The sequence below is a fragment of the Astatotilapia calliptera genome, chromosome 3, assembly GCF_964374335.1.
Source record: "Astatotilapia calliptera chromosome 3, fAstCal68.1, whole genome shotgun sequence".
In the NCBI taxonomy this organism is placed as follows: Eukaryota; Metazoa; Chordata; class Actinopteri; order Cichliformes; family Cichlidae; genus Astatotilapia; species Astatotilapia calliptera.
This window is the reverse complement of record NC_137424.1, coordinates 3,304,143-3,316,506: the sequence shown is the minus strand read 5'-3', so window position 1 is coordinate 3,316,506 and position 12,364 is coordinate 3,304,143. Positions and strand designations below refer to the sequence as shown.

The following is a 12,364-nucleotide window of genomic DNA, read 5'->3' as shown; positions in this document are numbered from 1 at the left end:
GGGTCCAGGGTTCCGGGGTATGTGAGGGAAGAGACGGGAATCTGACGTCCTCCAAAGGCTCTCTCTCTTCGCTCCCCACACTGGGGAGACACCATCCACGCACCCGTCCACGGGGATGACAGGCAGGCAGGGAAAGGGTCCGGGTTAGATCTGTACACAGAGATAATGGTTAGAGGCGAACAGACGGAACGAACTCACAGATCCTTATTATAATCTACTGAGCGACTGACGCTGATAACTCAACGATCCAGCGAAGACTAGTGCAGACTCGCCATCTAAGTAGTGCAGTAATCAGCTGGGATCAGCGGCCGGTGTGGTGATGAGCAGGTGTGTGGGCCAGCAGCGGGAGCCCGCAGTGAGCATCGCCGTGGCGAGAGAGAGAGAGAGGGCGAGAGCGAGAGAGCAAACAAACCACAAACATATTGCCCAATAGAGGATTGACCAGCGGGGCACAGGGACCATGACACATTCCTTTGATCCTGACCACCTCTCCAACCACTCCGTGCTGGGGGAGGTTTTATTGTAGATACATCCTCTCTGAAAGATCTGTTTCTTTTGATGTAAGCTTCCTGGGTTTATGACCCTTTGGTCAGCAGGAGGTCTGACACACACACACACACACACACATTCTTACAGAAGTTCACACATATACCGTATTTAGAGTAGAGCAGAGTTACAGTGGATCACTATCCAGCAGGGAAACAAGGTTTATTTCAATTTCTTGGCCATGAGTGAGATTTACTGAGTGGGCAAATTAGGGAGACGACACCATCAGATCCTGAGCCCTCCATGTGTTAATCAAGAGACGGCTGCTGTGCTACATCCATAAATAATGAATAAATTAGGAGCTAAAGCTGAAAGGACAGTTTATTTGTACCATCTTCACGTGAACACATTCAAGAACATCACAGATGAAGAAACATTAAAAACTTCCACACTACATAAAGCAAGAAAAATAGTTTCTCTTTCAGGTGGTTTCAGAAAAACAGAGACATCAAACATCTCCAAGACTCTTTGAAAGAACTAAAAACCTTTGTTCTCATGGTCCAATCATGAGTGAACTCCCTGATGAAGCCTTGTGTGCTAAAACATGTCAGAGTTTTAAAGGTTAGAACAATGAACTATTTGACTGAGTTTCAATCATTTACAGACGAGCAAAATCAGGACAGAGAAAAAAGGACAAAACTGACTCAGTAAAAAGAAAAGAAGATCCCATGTAGATCTGTATTATGTAGAAGTTCAGCCCAGCAACCAGTTCAGTTCAACACAAGTTTAAATGATTCTATCTGAACTCTGTGGAGCCTGATCTCAAGCTTTTTGAGTCTGACACAGAAACCAGAGGATCTTTCTGTGTCTTCAGATTCACTGTGATCCAGTGATGGGAGTGATTTCAGCCCTGAGTGATTGCGCTGATGTTTGCACAGAGCAGACAATGAGGTGAATGTTTGGGCACATTGGTAACAGTGAAACAGTTTATTAGTAACGTGGGATCGTTTGTGTGCAGAGTATGAACTGAGATTCCTGAAGCTCTTGTCACACTGGTCACAGCTGTAGTTTCCTTCCATGTGTGCACGTTCATGAATGTTACGGTGACCTGAATGTGAGAAGCTTCTCTCACAGTGTCTGCACTTGTGTGGTTTCTCTCCTGTGTGGACTCGTTTGTGTGATTTAAGCTGACCTGCAGTGGTGAAGGATGACCCACACTGATCACAGAGGTGCTTTTTAACCCCACTGTGAATCAGTTCATGTTGTTTTAAGTGATGTGATGTGGTGAAGCTTCTCCCACATTCTTTGCAGTATTTCAGTTTGTCTCCAGTGTGTCTACGTTGATGTACTTTTAGGGTCTTTTGCCAACTGAAAGTTTTTCCACAGAGGTCACAATGAAAGTCTTTCCCACCACCACGGTGATGACAGGGTTGAGAACTGGATCCATCTGTGTCACTCTGCTTCTAAACAAAGACACAAAGACAGTGTAAGTCAGTCCTTCAACATTTGTATCCTGAACGTCGCCTGAAATAAAGAGCATCTCTGCAGACGTCCAACTACATTTGACTGTTTCAGTTAACACACTCAGTTTACTGGGCTGCAATAACTACAATACTACCACCATAATACTACAGTAATACTAAAATCATAACTGAAAGGAAAATCTGAATAATCACTCAGAGCTGCTTTTCCATGCAGTAGAATTGCTAACATGCTAACACAGTTTAATGAGCAGAGTTGTTCCAAACAGTCAGGCTAAAATGACAAGATAACAATATAAATACATACCTCACAGTAGCTGCACTTGTAGAGTCTCTTTCTGGTGTGGATCTGTTGGTGTTGTCTCAGGTGATGTGGAGCTTTAAAAGTCTTCTCACACAGGTCACATTGATAAGGTCTCTCCTCAGTGTGGGTAAACATGTGTTGTTGTAAGTGTGCGTCTGTTGTAAACTGTTTGCCACACTGTTCACAGCAGTACACATCATGTCTGGTGTGAATGCGTAGGTGTGTATTTCGGCTCTCTCTCTGGCTGAAAGTTTTTCCACAGATGTCACAGCTGTATGGCTTAATTCCAGAGTGGGTAACTAGATGCTTCTGTAAGTGGCTACTGTGAGTAAAAGCTCTGCCACACTGATCACAGCTGTACGCTTTAACTCCACTGTGGATGAGTTGGTGTCTTTTTAGGGAAACCTTGAAAGAAAAAGACTTTCCACACAAGTCACAGCTGAACGGTCTCTCTCCAGTGTGGATGACCTGATGCTGTTTTAGTGAAGCCTTCAGAGTAAACTCCATCCCACACTCGTCACAGCTGTATGCCTTAATTCCAGAGTGGGTAACTAGATGCTTCTGTAAGTGGCTACTTTGAGTAAAAGCTCTGCCACACTGATCACAGCTGTATGCCTTAATTCCAGAGTGGGTAACCAGATGCTTCTGTAAGTGGCTACTTTGAGTAAAAGCTCTGCCACACTGATCACAGCTGTACGCCTTAATTCCAGAGTGGGTAACTAGATGACTCTGTAAGTTGCTACTGTGAGTAAAAGCTCTGCCACACTGATCACAGCTGTACGTTTTAACTCCACTGTGGATGAGTTGGTGTGTTTTTAGGGAAAGCTTCCAGGAAAAAGACTTTCCACACAAGTCACAGCTGAACGGTCTCTCTCCAGTGTGGATGACCTGATGCCGTTTTAGTTTAGCCCTCACAGTAAAACCCTTCCCACACTCGTCACAGGTGTGTTTTTTCTCTCCCTTTCTTCTGTGAGGTTTGTCGGCCTCCTGAGAGCGCTGACTTCTGGCTCCATGTTGGTCCTGCAGTGACAGAGATACAAACAGAGGCAGTGAGTGAAATGCAGTCGTGGAACAAACTCAACCTTCAAACTCCATTAACACTAGTTTTAAACCTGAAGGTGGAGCGTGGCACCAAACACCTTAAAGGTCTCTTATCCCCACCTGCTGGTAGTTCTAACACATTACATCCAACCTGCTGTTAAAGATAATTCATGACCGTTCAAACACTAAAATCATGTCCATCCCTCCTGATTGTACACACACACACACACACACACACACACACACACACACACACACACACTATTTTATAATTTAGATCATTTTGTTGTTTCCTATTACATATTTCTATAATTTGTATAGATTTATACAGAATTATTCAGTGATAATAAATCCTATGTTTGTTTATTCTAAAGGAACCCCGTTAGCTTCCACAACAGATGTTGCTCGTCTTCCGTCAAATACTCACATAAAATATTACACAATAAAGTGGATTCAAGATATCCACATAATTTCACTCTTACATCCACAGTGAGGTTTCACAATTGTTCAAATATAAGCAATCAATAATAATAATAATAATAATAATATTTCTCTGTCAGCCTTCTCGGTTACGAATCGTCTTCTGCTCCTCTGTCATGCGGCGTCCCACAGGGCTCAATTTTAGGGCCACTGCTCTTTTCACTGTATCTATTGCCTCTGGGTTCTATCCTTAGAAGGCATGGGATCTCATTTCATTGTTATGCCGATGACTGCAAAATTTATTTGCCACTAAAACACAAGGATGGCATCTCCATAAAACCTATAACCCTATAAATAAAATTGAATTTAATATATTCTGAGGTAAGTTGATCTATAGTGTTACATCATATTCTATAAGGATGTTATGTGTTTGTAGACTTTCTGCCCAGTTTGACCCATTTAGCAGAAGTCAGCCTGTTTAAGGCTCTGATATCTATTCTGTGTGACTTACAGCAGTTATGACATGGTCTGATTTTCTCACCCAATAAAGGAATATTTCATATATCAGTCGACTCTTCATTCTATCAGACACAGTTATCACAGCTCCTAAATTTGCTTTTTACACATATATGTAAGCATTGAGCCAAATTTAGTACCAACATACTGAAGGAACAATATTTGTCTCTTATATATGATACATCTGTATACACACTGTCACAGATACTTGTCTGTGAGTGAAGTGATTAATATAATAACTATAATATTGGCCATATTATATTTACATTACCACAGTGAGATGACTTTAGTCTCATGAACAACATCAGCTAATTGTTATTTACAGCTAATCTTAAACGACTGTTCAGCACAGAAATGAAGCCCAACAATCATGTTTCACAGTCCTGTGGTCTCAGCCTCAGATACTCATCAAATCACACAGAGCTCATGTAGAAACAAATGAACTAAATATGTTCTCCTTCATTTCTGTCAAACAAAGCTGTATGAAACGTTTCCAGCTGTTAGTATCATGGTTGCTAGGCAACCTGGGCAGCGCGACGGAGGCTAGACGTCCCATTTCACGAGCCTACGAGCCTCGCACTTCGGCCTTAGTGGTCTTTGAGTACGCGGCCCTTGAGGACTTTAAAGCTGCAGAACCTGAATCGGGATACAGCCATGATGATCTCCAGCCTCGTGCTCGCCAACATTCTCACCTGAGTTAAGAAGACGATCACTGAAATGGTCTCAGCAGGTCCTTTGATGACAGCAATGAAATGCAGTGGTAAGGCTTTTTGGGGATTAAGTTCGTTTTCATGGCAAAGAAGGACGATGCAGTTCATCTGATCACTCCTCATAACATTCTGGAGTGCAGGCAAAATGCTATTATAAAAACTTAAGCAGCAACTTCTCCAGGTTCCAATATTTATGCAATTCTCAAACCTTTTGGCCACGACTGTATAACCTCTTCTGAAGTTTAGTGGATATTATTAGGGATGGGTATCGAAACCGGTTCTTGTTGAGAAACGGTTCCCACTGTTTCAATTCTTTGGAATTGTTTGCCATTTTTCAAACGATTCCCTTATCGATTCCAGTCGCCCCGAATGACGTCACCACGTTGCGGAGCGTCATTTACCTGGCAGGAAACACGGCGCGTAAGCGGCTCAAACGCTCAAAAGTTTGATTATACTTTATGAGAACCGATGACAACAGGGCAACTTGCAAAGTAGATATTTCATTTAAGGGAGGAAACACTACGAATATGCAAAAGCATTTGTTCACAAAACACGCGATGACCTTAAATGAATGTCGCGTTTTTAATTCTGCTCCGGACTCGTGAATCTCAACCCAGCAGCAGCGCTAACGTTTGCACGTCCTCTACCGTTAATGCGGCAGGTAAATAATCAACTAACAGTGCATATTATGTTAGCGCAATCTGCCTTATTACAAGACCTGCCATTACTGTACATGTAGGTGACCATGATGAGAGAGACAGAGTCTGGCTGGTGCTCGCTGGCAGTTCTCGCTGCAGTCTACCGGTAGCGTCTCCTTTCATGCCAGGATAGACGAATGTCACCGAGCAGTGTCTAAGTTTGTGGTCAAAGGCTTGCACCCATTTGCCACAGCAGATGCCCCCGATTTTTGGTAAGTGAATGTGTTTAATTGTAGGCAGGGACATTACTGGATATTCTTGTGTAATTGCCACAGAATAATTTATGTTAAACTTTGTTATTGCTACAGAAGAATATTTATTTTATTATTTTACATTTACAATTTTTTTTCCAGGGGACCCTGTGACACCCCATTGAAGAGCCATAGGCTGGATCTCTTAAGATCTCACTGTTGGGTTTGTAAGACCATGTTACTCCTAAATTTCTATCTTGTTCAAAGAGAAGATATAAAACAAAGTTCTAAGCTAATCGACCTTAGTGTTCTCCTTTTTAAAAAAAAAAAAAAAAAAAAAAAAAAAAAATCGATAAGAGAATCGATAAAGAATCGAATCGTTAAACAGAATCGAAAATGGAACCGGAATCGTTAAAATCTTATCAATACCCATCCCTAAATATTATACATGGTTATGCTCAGGATGTGTCGGCCAGTTTCCACTGGAAACGCCTTTTGGTTAAACTGTCAGCGAGGAATTTGCATTTGCACTGTTACATTTTTATATAACTTTAATGCACATAAACAACAGCTGCTTGTTTCAGTGAAAATACATTGATGGCTTTTTAATAAAGTTGTGCAGCTGTAAAGTATTTTGTCTGGTGTCAATTCTATCGTCAGCTACATCGTTATGGCAAATGTTCAGATGTATATGGTGATAAATATCTTTGGTCATATGGTCCTGCTCTGTCTGTCACCTTCTGTGTTGAGCTCATTGTTTCCTCTGTAGTGGCTGAGCTGAGTCCAAGTAGCTGAAAATGTTCTTCTGCTGCTCCGTCAGACTCTCCTCCTCCTGCTGATCAGCTGGGACACAAAACAGATCTTTGTTAGGCTCCACACTGCACTGAAGAGTCAAAGTGTCTCATATGTTCATCTGACAAGTAAAAGAGCACATTTTTGTTTCCGAGGTGGGCAACTTGTTGGAAACAAACACAAAAGGTTTGAGCACTGATACCTGCCATTGCTGGCATTGAAAGATGCAACGCCAGCAATGTGGATTGTCAAGACTCAAACCAATCATCAAGCAAAGACAACAGGGATCATTTGTTTCTGTTTATTTAGCATTCACAGCATTTGTAGTTGCCTTCTGTGCAGGGGAAGTCCACGCACACTGTGTGGTACCGCCATCCGCAGAAGGTGCATTCAACCTCTGTAAGAGAAACGAGATTGTCTGAGACTGAAATGATATTAAGTAAAGAAGTGGTGATTTGTAAAACTTCACATTTTGATCCGGGACGTACTCTGCATGAAACCAAGCGATCACTCTTCCTGCTCAACAAATGACAAGGGCGGAGCCTTATACCACGTGATACAGAAGCTGTGCCGTGTGATGCTAAAATTAGCAGGGAAAAAACAACGGAGAGCACGTCAGGGATGACGAGAAAGTGACAGGAGAAAATCCGTCCCGGTCAACCACCCAAACATCAATAACGGGAACCTTATACAGCGCTTCCCTATACACGTCGAACTCCCGCAGGCACAAAGACATTACGGAGGCTATCACTTATCACCTGACCAAAGATATGGCTCCATCAACACTGTGCAAAACGAGGGATTTAGGAAAACGATCAACACCCTAGACAAACGCTACACAGTGCCATCCCGCAACTATTTTTCTATTGTTGCACTACCTGCTCTGTACACGCAGCGTCGAGCAATGGTGGAGACGGAATTTCAAGCAGGACAACATTTTGCTGCAACAACAAAACGTGAGACATTTGTTGTTTTATGTTTATTTATTGTTATGAGAGAATCATGATCTCAATTCTAAGCCAAAACATCGTGATTCTCATTTTATGCAAAATCGTGCAGCCCTAACATTAACACAAAACTATTGTTTCACCAGAGAAACACACATGAAGAGAGAGAGAGACAATAACAGCTACCAAACAGTCGTCATAATTCGTCACACAATGAGAAAAGGACAAATCAACAAGTAACAATGACTAATTAATATTAAAATCTGTAACATAATGTATTGTTTGGAGTTTAGTCTGATTGGTTCAGGATGAGCTGCCATTATCCAATCACACGTCTGCTTACCTGCATCTTTTCTCTTTTTTCTAACCTGAGCACCTGATGGCTTTGAACTTTTGTTGTCCATCTTCCATTGGTTTGAATTTTGCGCTCCAGTACAAACACAAATCCCCCAACCCGAGGATCAGCACAATTAACCTAACACACCTACACCTTAGTTCACAGATTCACTTTGTCTAAGGTTGATTTCTGGGATTTCACACAACCCAGGATTCAGATCGTGAATCCATGATGGGCTTGGATTTACATCATTATAAATGAAATGTGCTCTACTTGGAAGCAGCCGGCCCCGCCCCTTTTGACGGGTTGTGTGAGACTTTAAATCAGGGGTGGGCAAACTTTTTGATTCGTGGGCCACATTGAGTTCTAACATTTGACAAAGGGGCCGGAACAGGAGCAGATAGAGGGCATGCTTTGAAAACATCACCTCATTGGGGGAAAAATACACATCTTGGGATATGGAGAAAACATGTGCTTTAATTTCCAATGAAAATGAAGAAAAGCATTACAATAAAATCTCTGACTTCGAAATGAGCCTTTAAACACTGAAAATCAAATAAATGAACATTTTATTTTAAAGCACTGAAAGTTCTGTTATCCTTCAGGATATCACATCACTCTCCTCCTGACTCTGTTCCTTTTATTCAATTTGTTTCTCCGGTGCCAAAAGTCAACAACGACCAGTGCAAGAACGAAACAGTTGCAGCAAGTCAGTCTGTGAAGCGTTATATTTGATCTGCGCGCACTGTTCATTTTAACAACGTGCGTATCACGGAGAGACACACATTTTAATGGGAGCAGTGTTGTTGGTCTCCTTTTTTAGCCAGCGCATCAAAGTCTGAAGTTAGTTTTGTTGTGGCGATTCTCAGGATGGATCTGAGGTGTAGGTCTGTTAACTTGGATCTGTGGCTGGCTTTGTTGATGTTCATGACGCTGAATGTCTGTTCACACACGAAGGTAGAGCCGAACAAAGCCAACATCATCTGCGCTTTTCGCCTTAGATTTGGAAACGCGGCATCATTGAGTGAAGCATAGAAGTCATTTAGTTTCAGAGAGCTGAACTTCCCTTTTAAGGCAGGGTCGGACTGAAGGTCGATGAGTTCGAGCTGAAGCTCCTCTGGAGCTGTTTCGGGGTCTTGTGACAGAGGAAAGGCCAGTGATTGTCAATTTTATCGAAATCCAAAAACCGACGGCAGAATTCTCCGTGCAGTGCATCCAGTGACTCACTGTATTTCTTTACTTTTGCTCCGGCCTCTTTCAGCGTGGCTAGTGTAGGAAAATGAGTGAATGACTTGTTCAAAATCTGCCTGGAGAATAAAGCCAGCTTGGATTTGAAGGCTTTCACGTTTGTGTGCATGTCATGCACAAGCTGCTCCTTCCCCTGCAGTTTCACGTTGAGCTCATTCAAGTGTGAAAATACGTCCGTAGCAAACGCGAAGTCACACATCCAGCTCTTGTTGCTCAGCTCAGGAAATTCATCAGTCTTCCCCTGCCGCTCCAAAAACACGCCAATCTCCTCTTTGAGCTCCCACACTCGTTGAAACACTTTGCCCAAACTCAACCAGCGGACACGGGAGTGATAAAGCAGGTCCTGGTGATCTGCATCAGTTTCCTCCAGGAACGCAATGAACTGACGGTGCTGAAGTCCCCGTGCGCGTATGAAGTTGACAAGTTTCACCACAGGATTCACAACATGTATCAGCTGTAACACCGATTTACATAGAGATTCCTGGTGGAGGATGCAGTGGAGGAAAATCACATCCTGGTCAGGGTTTTCATCTTTCACTTTATTCTGGATTCTCCTCAGCAGGCCAAAGTTTTTCCCCGTTAAATTCGGAGATCCATCTGTGGTGACGTTAACAAGCTTACTCCAGGGAAGCTTCATGTTTTCAATGGCAGCAGACACTCGTTCAAACAAGTCCTCTCCCCGTGTTTGTCCTTTCAGAGACTCCATTGTCAAAAACTCCTCCGTTATTTCAAAGGTTTCGTTGATTCCTCGGATAAAAATGAGGAGCTGAGAAGTGTCTTTGACATCATTGCTTTCATCCAGTGCTACAGAATAAAAAGTGAATGACTTTGCCTTTTTGTTTAATATGCTGGTGATATCTTCATCTATTAGTTCTACACGGCGAGTCACTGTCCGCCGTGATAAACTGATTTTCTCAAATTTGTCTTTGGTCTCCGGGCACAAAATACCTGCTGTCTCTACCATACATTCTTTTAAAAACTCGCCCTCTGACAGTGGTTTGCTGGCCTTTGCTATTTTGAATGAAAGCATAAAACTGGCCTTGGTACTTGACTCTTGAATGGCAGTTTGACGGTGAAAAAAACTTTGCTGTGCCTTCAAATTAGCTGCCAACTTCTCAGCAGCAGCTTCCCGTTCTTTTGTTGAGAGCTTGCTAGCATAATTTGCGTGCTTTGTGGCAAAGTGACGGCTAATATTATACTCTTTAAAAACCGCCACAGTTTCTTGGCATATCAGGCAAACAGCAGATGATCGGTGTTCAGTGAAAAAATATTTAGTTGTCCACTCCTTTTTGAACACTCGACATTCTCTGTCCACTTTCCTTTTCTTGGGTCCGCTCATCTTCATAGAGGGGCGGTAGGTCACAGGGTAAAGTGCAAACGTGGAGTAATAGGCGTGCGCTTCACCTCAACAAAGCCAATATATCTAGAGTGCGCCATCTAGTGAGAAAACATCAGAATTGCAGGGGAAATAAAACATTAACAAGGTTAATTTATTAAATTTTTTTCAAGTTTGGCGGGCCGGATCAAAACGTTTAACGGGCCGCACGTGGCCCCCGGGCCGTAGTTCGCCCATGCCTGCTTTAAATCATCAAACTGTAAATTATAAATTTAAAATGTTATTGATCCTTTACCCCGAGTCCTAAAGTGTAGATTTATTTTCTTACTCTTCTTATATTTATTGTTTGTTTACTTGCACTGCTGTAACTGCAGCCTCGTCGTCTCGTCTCTCCATATGCTGGACTGTCTGTAGCGGAGATGACAATAAAGTTTATTTTGACTTCAGCAGCGCGCAGGCGCACCGAGGGCTCTCGCGCTCACTTTATAGAATGTAGAAAAAACATGGGTGCAGATTATAAGTCTGTATCATAATATCTGTTTGTTGTTTTTATTTTGTTTTGCGAGTTGGTTATTAGATGCCGCTCCAGCCAGCCAGAGACTCCCCGCCGCCCCGCCCTCTCCTCCCTGTGCCGCCAGCAGCAGGCGCACCTCGCAAACGGAGGGCGCCCTTACTCCCAGCAAATGGCTGATAGAAAACCGATCGGTGCCTACGAATTTCCCAATATGCGCTGGCATGACGTCGGGGAAGCATGGGTACGACCGATTCTTTTATTTTTTTTCTTGCCCGTGATGCCCCCCCACCACGATGCATTCTATTGGTTTGCACACTTACACACACCCAGCTGTGGTTTCCTGTTTTGCTGGACTCTGGAGAGCCCCGCCTTTAACGCTCTTCTCTCACAGAGAGCAACAGAAAACTTGGAAAAACTCCAGATTGACTGAACTCAGTTCAAAGTTACCTTGACACCTTTAGATGTGAGACGTAGTGATGGTCCGCTTGAAGCTGACGCTCCGGTGCGTGTGTCAGAAAGATCAACGCGCTGCTTCAGAAGCACCGTGTCGAGGCTTGATTCGTTTGGCCAGAGTCACGTGATCAGTGACGTCTGAAGCTTCGTTTAGAACGTACCTTTTTTTAAATCGAACTTTATTGAAACACAATAAGTATACAACATACAAACAGATGAAGTTTACAGAAGAACAGAACATGAACATACAGAACAGCAATCTTTAAAGCCTGAGGCAATCGTGTTAAACACACGCGAGATGCTCACGTAAATCCAAGAGCTGCCCTTTTTTGTTCCCTTTTTTTCTCAGTGTGTTCCTCCTTCAGTTTGTCAATATAAAATTGTACTTAGTAGTCAGTATAAGCTTTGAGTGATATAAGTTTGCATGTGACAGAATACTGCATGATGACCTTTTGATGACTTAGATTTTAAATTCTTCCTCACAGCGATAATAGCTGAACCAGCTGTGATTATTTCACTCCTGCCAGGAAGAGGAGAGCTGGACACTTTGATCTGCACTAACAAGAAGAGAACCACACACACACTCCCTACACACTAACATCCCTCTGCCTATGAATAGATGTATTCACTGTTGTATTACGTTTGAATACAAATAAAGACAAGTGCAGGAACAGAGCGCACATCACAGGCCCCACTCTGGTGGGAGCATCTGTGATCATGCCCTTGCAAGTAAAAGCTGCAGCGTCTGTGTGTTTCTACCTTTATATTCTCAGCTGAAGAAGTGTCTTTAGAATAAATCTCTTGACACAATTAAATCTCAATCACAACAATGTGGCGCTCCGAAATAAGACTCACACCGTTAATTCATAATTTTCACTCTGCGCCACTGC

At 42.8% G+C, this 12,364-nt stretch overlaps 2 protein-coding genes across 2 annotated transcripts; both read right to left on the bottom strand.

Annotated features, from left to right (window-relative positions):
- Positions 1-849: 849 nt before the first annotated feature.
- Positions 850-7,065, bottom strand: LOC145423781 (uncharacterized). The gene is made up of 3 exons (XM_080296579.1): positions 6,585-7,065; positions 2,275-3,291; positions 850-1,949 (listed from the first exon to the last, which is right to left on the bottom strand). Exons 1-3 carry the CDS (start codon positions 6,600-6,602, stop codon positions 1,257-1,259), a joined length of 1,728 nt encoding a protein of 575 aa, XP_080152705.1. The 5' UTR covers positions 6,603-7,065; the 3' UTR covers positions 850-1,256.
- Positions 7,066-8,992: 1,927 nt separating this feature from the next.
- LOC145422777 (general transcription factor II-I repeat domain-containing protein 2-like) lies at positions 8,993-9,877 on the bottom strand. The gene has a single exon (XM_080294568.1). The coding sequence runs from the start codon at positions 9,875-9,877 to the stop codon at positions 8,993-8,995; it is 885 nt and encodes a 294-aa protein (XP_080150694.1).
- Positions 9,878-12,364: the final 2,487 nt, after the last annotated feature.

Coding starts and splice junctions, on each gene's coding strand:
- LOC145423781 (XM_080296579.1), bottom strand. Junction 1,950..2,274: donor ACAAGTGCAGCTACTGTGAG/GTATGTATTTAT, acceptor GTCTTTGTTTAG/AAGCAGAGTGACACAGATGG.
- LOC145422777 (XM_080294568.1), bottom strand. CDS start 9,877: ATGGAGTCTCTGAAAGGACAAACACGGGGAGAGGACTTGTTTGAACGA.